Source organism: Caenorhabditis briggsae, assembly GCF_000004555.2.
Source record: "Caenorhabditis briggsae complete genome, chrX, whole genome shotgun sequence".
NCBI classification, from domain to species: Eukaryota; Metazoa; Nematoda; class Chromadorea; order Rhabditida; family Rhabditidae; genus Caenorhabditis; species Caenorhabditis briggsae.
Genome location: NC_013491.2, coordinates 5734152 through 5745261, shown reverse-complemented (window position 1 = coordinate 5745261; position 11110 = coordinate 5734152). Strand labels below are relative to the sequence as shown.

The 11110-nt window shown below is 37.6% G+C and overlaps 2 protein-coding genes across 2 annotated transcripts; one reads left to right on the top strand and one right to left on the bottom strand.

Annotated features, from left to right (window-relative positions):
* Nucleotides 1-1087: 1087 nt before the first annotated feature.
* Cbr-ldb-1 lies at nt 1088-4930 on the top strand (the record flags this gene model as incomplete). The annotated part of the gene is made up of 6 exons (XM_045239202.1): nt 1088-1351; nt 1378-1675; nt 1725-2029; nt 2736-2876; nt 3147-3518; nt 4250-4930. 6 exons carry the CDS (start codon nt 1088-1090, stop codon nt 4928-4930), a joined length of 2061 nt encoding a protein of 686 aa, XP_045096226.1.
* A 1670-nt stretch (nt 4931-6600) lies between these two features.
* CBG17512 lies at nt 6601-9051 on the bottom strand (the record flags this gene model as incomplete). The annotated part of the gene is made up of 7 exons (XM_002644004.1): nt 6601-6826; nt 6880-7056; nt 7110-7285; nt 8209-8379; nt 8424-8493; nt 8542-8744; nt 8890-9051. The coding sequence occupies 7 exons, from the start codon at nt 9049-9051 to the stop codon at nt 6601-6603; spliced, it is 1185 nt and encodes a 394-aa protein (XP_002644050.1).
* Between the last annotated feature and the right edge of the window lie 2059 nt (nt 9052-11110).

Below are 11110 nucleotides of genomic sequence, written 5' to 3'. Positions count from 1 at the left end.
ATCTGTCTCTCTTTTCCCTCTCTCTTTCTTCTGGTACTGTACGATCCATTTCCGCCCCGCATGTCTTGTCTCTTTCTACACGCCGCTATAAAACAGGTTATGCAAAATCGGTTTTTTTCTCTCTCGCTTCCCTGCCATCAATCGCTTTCGATATTTTCTTCACCTCTGGGTTATAATATTTGTGTCTTTCTCTTTCTTTCTCTACCTATCTCTCTCTTGATCGTATACTGTTTCCTTTTCTCGGATAGTCTCGGACTATTATTGATTCATATATCAGAAGTCTGTGTGTGTGTGTTCCGCATGATTTTTTCCTTCCTCCTCTACTCCTACTGTTTGATTTTCACTGTTTTTTTTCCCGATCCTGTCTTTATACCAGCTACGAAAGGAGTTTTTGTCTTCCTGTTCTCGCTAGCCAGCACGCTCCTGTACTGTCCAAGGATTTTTCGATGACTTACAAAACGAACATCATCCGCAAAGACCAGCCAGTAGGCTATTGATTGATCTCCGTGAGGCGCGAAAATACTGTGTCGCTATTCACTTGTATTCGTCTCGACGGAGGGGGAGCGTCCTAGATGTGACGTCTTCTTTTTCTTCTTCTTCTTATTCTTCTCCTCGGATCCAGTCAGAGGGTTCTATAGTGAAAGTTTCTGGCTTTACGGTTCTCTTTCTCCGATGTCTCTTTCATTTTGAGGATGTTTTCAACACTCTGTTCATCTCCTAATTATCTCTCTCCTCTTCTTCTTCACGGTTGTCCATTTTTTAACATGTTTTGAAGCAGCTAGTTCCGAAAGAATCCAGGTCATAACACGGAGACAATCCAAACAAATAATTTTTGAATCGTCATCTCGTACGTGTACTACGTACGTACCTTACGTCGTGTTATCAATAAAAACGTGACTGAGTGATAAGACCGATTGATTTTACGGCTGCTCTCAATAACAAAGTCCTTAAGAGCATTGTTCTACTCTCCTACTTTTTAGGTAATATAGTACTATCTTATCATTATCTTCTTTGCCGTGTTTCCTGTTCTCTTCCTATCGTACCTTACCAAACATTCAAATATTTTCGTTCTCTATCAGACGGTAGTATGCCACGCCGAAAAGCAACCGATGGTCCTGCCCAGCCTAAGCCTCCTAGATCCAGAAGGAAGAAGGTGGTTCCTGAGGAGCCCAAACCAGATGCCTTCGATCCTATGACCAACTATGGAATGGAGGGAATGGACCCAAACATGTATGGTCATCATCCAGAGTATGGATATAGTGGCTATGGACACCCACCGCCATTTCCAGGGCCTGAAAGTTCAAATAGTCATTATGGAGTCCCTCCAGGACCACCTGGGAATCAAATGTTAGTGAAAAACGATAAAGAAAAAGAGAGAGTCATTTGTCATTGGAAAATAATAAAATCACGAAATTTCGAAATTTAAATATAATGTTTTTCAGGATGAGAGGCCAGGCAACGCTACCTCAACAAATTGGAAACGGTGTCAGCCCACTGGAATTCAGGATACACGACATGAATAGGAGGCTTTACATTTTTAGCACCACCGGAGTTGCAGAAAGTGATCAGCAACAATGGTGGGATGCGTTTTCCCATGAATTTTTCGATGATGAATGCAAATTGTGGTTTGTGATAGGATCTGAATCAACACCATTCCATGAGAGGGAACGATACAGTAAGAATATCCCAGAAATTGATTTATTTTAGTTTATAATTCTATTTAGTTGTCACCCGGCAGTATATTCCGAAATTCTTCCGTTCAATTTTCGACAGTGGGATGAAAGAGTTGCAATACGTGTTACGTGGAGCATCTCGGGAGTGTACACTGGCTAACGGTCATCCAGCCTATGAGAATGAGAGTGTCTTACAAATCACAAAATACGATCAGACTAGTCATGTAGAGATTAACACTGAGGGAAAGTTATACGTGGAGTTCACACCGTTTGATGAGGTGATGAATTATCGGATAAAAGCGTGGACATTGGAATTGAGGAGGTCAGATGAGTACAGCTACAATCCAGTTACCAAGGTAGGAAGAGCTATTAGGCAGAGATGTGGGGAATGGGATTTAGAATTCTATAAATTTGGAGCACTTTCGGAACGCAATTCTGGTCGGAATACAGTGTTTCCTCGAACAGAAACCCACCCAAACTGTCAACTGTGGGTTTAATTATCTCAATTCCTCTGAAAGATATTAAACATTTGTCAGCTGATAAATTATGTATCATGATGTCACCAATATTTTATCTGTTGACAAATTTTATATATCATTCATAGGGTTTGAGATAATCAAGCTCAAAGTTGAAGGCTTGGGTGGGCCTCTATTAGACACGAAATACGGTATTTACGAATTTTTTAAATACGATTTTTTTTTGATTTTTGTGCTATGTTATGTCAAAGGCCCACAAAATTATGCATTGCTGAGCCTCGAGCGTAATTATTTCAAATTATTTTGCGTTTTCGAAATCTATCTTTTGCACTTTTGTGATTGGAAAATGGTAATTAGGAATTCCGAGACTTTTCCGAAATTTAACAATTCAGAAATCGGTATGTCTCGAATTTTCAGAATGTTCAAAACGGACTATTACTAAATCCAAACTTTTGAAAAAAAAGTGTATTCCGAAATTCCTAAATTACGAATTTTGTTATTTCGACACTACAAAAACATCCATTTCGAACACTTCTGAAATTCAGGCACTTTGTTAAATTGCACATGAACCTAGTTCTTTTTTCAGGAGTTCCGTCTAGAAACACCAACTGCTGAACAAGAAAACCAACCACGTATGGGCTTCTTCAAACCAACACTCAACCTAATGACAATGCTCAAAGTGCTCGAACCAATGCAGTCGTTCATGAGCACTGCCAAATCCTCACCGGTGAGTCTTGAATCCCTTTACTCATCTTCTCTTCCTCCCTGCTCATTAGTGCATTTCACACGTCGAAAGCTTTCTTGATTGGCTTCATTGAAATGCGTTCATGTATAGCTTCTATATGCTAGTCCTGCTTTTGAGTTTACGTTTTTCTCCCACTACATTTTTCGATATCCGACGTGCGCTCAATTCTCTAATGAGCAGTAACATGTGATTTTGCTCCAAATACTAGTTTTTATCAATAATTTCATTTTTCAATCAAATTGATTTTTTCAGCAACTCTCACCCCGAGAAATTATGAAACGAGTGATGTTTCAACAAGAATGCAATCGCTACCAACGTCATCAACAGCTTCAGCATATGAGTAAGTGTTTTTATTCTAATTTCAAAATTCATATTTATATTATTTTAGGCCAACAACAACAGCAAATCATGCAAATGCCGCCACCAGAGCCAGAAAAACCAAAGCCAACGAGAAAGCGGCAAAGAAAGCCTGCAGCAAATCCACGTGGCAGTAAAAAAGCAACTGCTGCAGCACAAGCGGCCGCAGCACAAGCAGCTGCTGCTTCAAATGGTGTGCCACCAGCAATTCCAAATGCAGCACCAGCAAACAATCCACCGTTTTCACAGAATCCCATGAATCCTCAGGTAATTTTGTTTTCTCCTTTTTTTAGAGTTTTAGATTGTGTAAGAAGCTAATGTCACCTCACAATAGCGGCCCATAAAATACAGAGAAACTTTTTTACAGCGGATTTTTGGCCATTTTTAACATTTTCAGAAGCCTAAAGCTTGATTGACAAGTTTCAAACCGCTTTGAAAATTTGAAAGGGTATAAAACATACCTAGTTTGAAAACTTTCCATTCACAAGATTTCTGAAAAGTATCTCGTTGTTCAGCTAATTGCTCATTTCTAGAAGAAACTCCTGTCTGTACAGAAACAGGCCAAAAAAGAATGTTTTTCAGAAATCGGCTGATAGCTGAAAAAACAAGATTTTTAGAAAAATACTGTGAATTCGAATTTCCAGACCTAGGTCTGTTTCACACCCTCCAGAACTCCCAATTTGAACTTGACAGCCGAGCTGCAGACTCACTTCTAACATTTTCTATGTTTTTTCACTCCTATTTTTTCCTTTTCTAGAATTTTTTGTCTGCTGTGTATATATTTTGATTAAGAGTAGTTTGATCAATCCACCCCCGAAAACACGCATATTCATCAATCTAATTTTCCTTGGGTTGTTATTGCGTTTTGGAATAAGCCTCAATTTGTAGTAGTCGTATGCCTACCAATCCCCCTAGTAACCATTCACTCTTGATTTCTGGTGACATTTTTCTGGCTCTCTTTTGGCTTTTGTTAAAGTATTTTAACTTGTTTTTTTCAGTTCTCACAAATGAGTTATCCGGATGTCATGGTGGTCGGTGAGCCATCGATGATGGGAAGCGATTTTGGAGAGGGCGACGAGCGGACCATTTCCCGTGTGGAGAACACGCAATACGATCCGAACGCGATGCAAATGCAATCTCTGGGTCAGGCGCCAACCTCTTCGATGAATGGACGTAATATGGCTATGCCACCGCCAGCCATGCCGCCACCACAGCACCATCCAGGAAGGCCTCCACCGGGACCACCGCAACACATGCCACCGCATTCTATGGGATCCCAAATGCCAACATCAATGCATAACCCGATGCACATGCCACCCGGACCCATGCCAAGTCATGGAGGAATGCATTCAATGCCAAGTTCGATGGCAAATCCGATGCCTCCACCACAAATGCCACCGCAAACCATGTCGAATCAGATGCCGAGAAACCCAATGCCTCCACCAATGGCAATGCCACCACCGCAACACGTGATGCCTGGTCAGATGCCTGGATCTATGCCGAACATGATGGGTGGTGGAATTCCACCAATGTCCATGTCTAGTCAGATGCCGAATCCAATGCAGAGTCAGATGCCTGGAGGAATGCCGATGAGTCAAATGCCACCACCAAGTTATACGTACGGAGGCCCACCATCACAATGGCCGCCACCAGCCAACTCTGCTATGATTACCGGATAATTTGTTGAAGGTACATTTCTATTCTATAGAGATTTCAAATTTTCTAAATTTTCAGAAACCATCTCTCCTCCTATCCGAGTGTACGCTGATACAACGAAAAACATGACAAATCATCCAATTTCATGTACCTAAACCTTTGTCAAAAAACTTTTACAAGCAAATACAGAATTTTCACTTTTCTTCACTTGTTTAGCTTTTTTCCCGATTTTTAATCCTAAAAATTATGCTTCTCTCCCTTCTTGGCACATTTGATCATACCACAAAAATTTAGTCAAAAATGCAAAACTTATTATTGTGATTATTTCTACTTCCTCAAAATGCCTCTTTACTGAAAACGCGACAATCAAAACACGCCTTGATTTTAATCCCTACCCCATCCTGTAAACCCATTTCTTCTCAATTTCGATTGCTGAAGATCTCAAGAGAACATTATTCGTTTTTTTTTCTATATTCAAACCGCCGCTTCATCGCACAGTCTCCTATTTTAGACTATTCTACTCTTGATGACCTTTGAACATTTTATCTTTTGGAATAAAATTCTATGATTCACTAAACTATGAGTTGTTGTTTTTTGTTTAATTTCAGATTTTTTTTTCAAAAAAGTAGTGGTCTTTCAGAAACCGGTTTATAATTCAAAAACTAGAAATTTTCTTAAAAATCTGTGAATGCATAGTTTTTAGTCTAGGACTATTTCAAATCTTCAGAAAATTTCAAAATTATCGTAAACTTGACAGCCGAGCTTCAAACATCTGAATACGGCCAAAATGGCCAAAAATCAACGGAAAAATTTTGAAGCAAATTGAGGAATTTTTTTTCAGTATTTCAAAATTCATTATTTTGCAATGAAAAAATTGAAAGTATGTTATAATTCTTGTCCGTCCGCAATGCACCTCGTTAACGAAAAATTTATTTGAATGCGCGTTGTTTTTCCAGCAGCAAAGTGGTCATAATTTACCGTTGAATTTTCTTAAAAATCGTATGTATGCGCTTTTACAGTTTTGAGATGTTTTGAAAACGATAATTTTTACCCTAATATTCTCGATCTTCTACAATTTTCATAGCTGTTTGGTTGATTTTTCTCGTTATCCTTTTTTGCGGTTTTCATTGTAAAATAATTTTAACAAATTGAACAAAATAGCCTAAACATGATTACCGTATTTCATCTAATCCTCCTTTTGTTCACCTAAGAAATGTCCGAAATTCACCAAAATCAACAATCCGTAGGCACTATGTTAGATGCCCCAAACCGCCAACTTTGCGCTCAATTCTCGCTTTCTGGGAAAGATATAAAAAATTTGTCAACTGATAAAATATTGGTGATATTATGTTGAATAGTTGATCGGTTGGAAAAGTTTTGATATTTCTTCACAAGAATCAAGATAATTAAGCTTACAATTGACGGTTCGGGTAGGCTTCTATTAGAGGAAATACGATTTATTTTGGCCGAAAGGTTCATGGCGGCTGTCCGAATCGAATAAAATATTTTTCTGTACATAAATGACTAAAACTCATGTTTATCCTAGAATTCAATTTTTTGAAATAATAGATGTAATTCAAAAAAATATCCATTCCCAATTTTTTTTGTATCTGACAAATAATTTATTTACAAATAATCTGAATAAAAATATCGAGATCATTTCAATTTGAAACACAAATGCAGTTCTTCTTTTTCAAATATTAAGATTAAAATGATTATTACAACCGCTCTCATACGATGTCACCGTCTTCGGACTCATTGGTGGATCACTCGAGTTAGACAACGTCCGTGATGTTTTTCTCAAAAGAAGTCGTATATATTTTTTGAGTCGATTTGTGAACGCTATGAAGACGAATGCGTTTACTGATGCGGAAATCATACTCAACACGTCAGAGAGGTGCGAATGGTAGTAGTCTTTTCTGAAAAAAATATGAATTCTTTCTTATTTTTTTTCTCTGAGGGACTTTTTTACCTTGTTGGACACTCCCTTCTCACTAGTAACTGCCATTTTCTACCCACTGCAAACAGTTTAAGTGAGTGAAAACACAAGTACAATAGGATTATGGCAACAATTAAGAATGTGGCTCGAAGCTCTTGTTTCTGTCGGATTAGCTCGGCCTTTTTTGGGAAGCAACCTGCTAATGGATGTCTGCAAAAAGGCCAGAAGATGAAGATGTCTAATTAAAAATTCTTCACACATACGTTACGTTGGTCTGTTTTGGATGATCGAACGCCAAGTGTTGATAGGTGTTGTGGCGACTTTTATAGATTTCGTAAAGAGTTAGCAGCGAGAAAATGCACATCCATAGGAAAGGGACGATGTTGAAAAACAGTGGATCCAAAATTGAATGATATACAAATCGATAAGTGGAGAGTATCTGGAAAAGTTAGGTTGTTTGAACTTCGACCCGAACTATGCCGATTTCTGAGAAAGGTTCTCAAAGAAAAATTTCACAAAAAAATTTTGGAAAAATTGCCAGTTCGTAACTTTTAAATATCTCTGATAGAAATCAAAGTACAGTATCTAATAATAAGATATACGACTCCGTATTTTTCAGTTCATTTTCAACAGTTCGACTATTTTTGGAGTCTAGAGTTTGGCCGTAAAGTTCACAGTCATTTTGAAAATTTTGGTGGGTGTAAAACATGCCTTAATGGATAATTTTGCATTCACAGATTTTTTAAAAACTCCTAATTTGTCAGCTGTTCGTCGATTTCTAAAATACATTTATTTTTTGTCCAGTGTTTGTACTGAAAACGTATAAAAATCTTTCAGAAGTGTCTTTCAGAAATGTGCAAATAGCTGAAACACTAGGACTTTTTAAAAATTCTGTGAATGCCAAGTTGTTAATCTAGGTCTGTTCAAACTCTTCAAAATTCTCAAAGTGATGGGAAACTTGAGAGCCGAGCTTCGGACTGCTGGAAACAGTTAAAATGGCCGAAAATTAACTGAAAAATACATTAATCTGTAGCTCATTGACCTGTATTTTATTTCTGAAAGAAACTCACATCAAGATGCCGTAAACACTCTAATAGAATGTCACCCGAATTGTCAAAATTGAGCCCATGTATCTCATTTTCTGTGAGAGATATCAAAAAATGGCTCAAAAATCAAATTGTGCTGATAACATGATAAACATTTTATAAGTTGACAACTTTTTGATATCTTTCAAAAGAAATGAGATATGTAGGCTCAAAGTGGACGATCCGGGTGGCGTTCCATCAGTGTGTTTACGGTAAGTAGGATTTTCCTATTATTGATTTTCCTGTTTTGAATTTCAGTAGCGTGAAATCCACTAACCTCTGTAGTTGCGATCCGTTTATTAATTCGAAGTTGTGGATACGACCGAACTTCCAACTCCAAAAGAAAAATCGGTAGACGGAAGATAACTACCATACAGAACATGACAATTAACATGGTCCTAGCTCTGCTGACAGTATCCTGTAGACGAGCAATCATCGGGCGCGAAATCTGAAATTTTAAAAATTAATCAATTTTGGGTATTTGGGTGCTACCTTCCAATATCGATGCGCAGACAAGGTTGCAATGGTCCAGACGTGTAAAGTGTGTATCGTGATTTCAACTCTGGAAATTTAAAATTTTCAGATTCAGCGTTTAGCTTTTCAAGGATACCTTGGCATTGTGTATTTCAGAAATCGTCTTTCTAACATGCATGCACTGTAAAACGTGTGATTCTTCATATGGTGTTGATCACAGATTTGTGGGAAGAACTCGGCTGCTAACGTTGTTGTGAGCATGACATGGTCCAGCAACAGCAGCGCCTTCAGATAAACAAACACTCCGGATGTGATCTTTGGAGGACGATATAGGGATACCTAGAAAATGCTTATTTTTTTGTTTCATTGACCCTCTGGCGTTGCGTGACAAGCTCTCGATGGCATCGTTCCGAACAGTGCCAGGCGGCAATTGTTTCAAGAGATTGGAAGGGATTGAATTTCGACACTTTTGGACATGACTTACCATGGCACACGCGTTGCAAAAAATTCCAATGAGCGCTATTGGAAGTAGCAGTAGCAGATTCAGATTGCGAAGTTGGAAATAGAGTTCGTGGTCGTGGATTCGAGGTTCGTGGTAGCACACCATGGAGTGGCTCGGGAAGAAGAGACCGTAGTTGTCACTCATTGCTCACATCAGGAGGGGAAGTACTGAAAATAAACGTTTTGAGAAGTTTTGAAAAGATGGAGGTCTCATTCTGGAATAAAAAGTTTTTAAAAGTTCTGGAGATAAAGAAAATCAGCTTATATGGGATTACCATAAATGCTGTCGTAGAAGCCTACCCACACCGTCAATTTTAAACTTAATTATTTCGATTTCCGTGGAAAATATAAAGAATCGGTTGATCATCTGATGTTTGTTTGTCATAATATCACTTATGTTTCATTGTTGGAAAATTTGTTTGATATATTTCAAAAAAATCGAAATAATTAAACTTAAAGTTGAAGTTTTGAGTGGGCTTCTAATAGAGCAAATGAGGAAATATATATCGTTGCAACAAGATTAACAGCTGACAACGTCAAAATCTAAAAAATCAGAAGCTCAAACCAGATGACGACTACGGAAAATTCAAACTGTGGTAACCAGAAAAAAATTAAAAACTACTTTTTTCCTAATTTCGAAATTTTAAAAATAACTTTCGGTAAGCCTTTCAACGGTCTTACATCCCAAAAAATAACATTTGCTTCAGTGTCAGTGTCATTTTTCACAAACAAACGTTTTTTACAATTTATGAACATAGTGTAAGCATTTTACTTGAATACCTTCAAACGTCAGCTTTAGCCAATTTATTTCAGTTTCGAACGAGGATATCAAAAACAAATAAATTGAAAAATGTTTATCAGTAAAATCATATCAGTAAAATTTTCTTAGTTGACACATGTTTCATATTGTCTACAGAATTAGAAATAAATTGGCTCAAATTTTGAAGTCAAGTAATGTGTTTACGGATACCTGAGAAACTACCAAAAAACAAAAAAAATACATGAAAAATCGAAAATTTGAGGATTATGAACAGAACTTCTTCAACTGAAAGTTCTAAAACTTTCAAATCCGACAAGCACACTGTTTGGATTCAATTCATTCCGTTATTTTCTCTACATGCCCCCCCCCTCTATCCATCCCATATCTGTGTCATGTTTGTTTTACAATGATGTATTTCACAGAGGAAGAAAAAAAAATGAGACCAGCTTTTTTAGAAATGACGGAACGGTTTTTCGAAAACTTTTTGAAAACGTATGCATCATGAAAATGTATCTTTGAGAAAAACGTCTTGAGCCCCTCTATGGAAAATCGTAGTTCTGTTTACTTTATGAGACTTTTTCTGCTAATCTGTATGCGAATGAACTGAATCATGAAGAATAGAAAATGAGATGTACAAAGAAAAAACGTCATGGGACATGAGAAACAATTTGTTTTGCTTTTTTAGGAATTGAAATTTTAGGAAAAAACTACTTGTAAGAACAAAGAAGTAATAAAACACGGAATAATTCATTAGCTTCAGTCGGAAGGATCAGAAAAACGGAAAAAATCAGAAAAACGGAACAAGCAACGGAAGGCGAAGGCGTTGAGAAGTGGTGGAGGCGGTTCAGAAAAAAAGGAGGTGCTTCGAATTTCAAAGGGTAGAAATCGGAGAGCTGACGGGGAGTGAAATGAAAATGATATATCATGAAGACTCCAAAAGGAGAAGGCATATTGGAAAAAAGGAAACGTCTTTTTTAGAAGCGACGTTCTCCTTTTCAAAAGTGATGAGAGCTGAATGGGATGAACTTGGGAGAGAAGACATTTTCGGTCACATGTGCCTCTTGCGCACTGGTTCACGCACAAATACAATTACTAGGTGCATGCGGATGCACTTTGTTTTTGAAAAAGAGTGGGAACAAGTAGAAGAAGATTTCCAAATCAGTGGAGCTAACGGATTAACCTTTGTGACCTTTCTTCCCAGGTAATCAGAGATCAAATGAGTTTGGATGGACTGGTTTTGACGTAACTGTAAACACTTGACATTGGTAGCAACGTGGGATACGATGCAGGGAAGCATTGATAATCAACCAAATTTTTATATATGGCAAATTAAGGTAGCTAGTAGAATTCCTAGGTCAAGAAAATTTTCAGAAAACTTCAAGGCACTCCGACAATTTGAATATGGATTACCTTAAAAATCACAATTTTATAAAAATCGTCATAT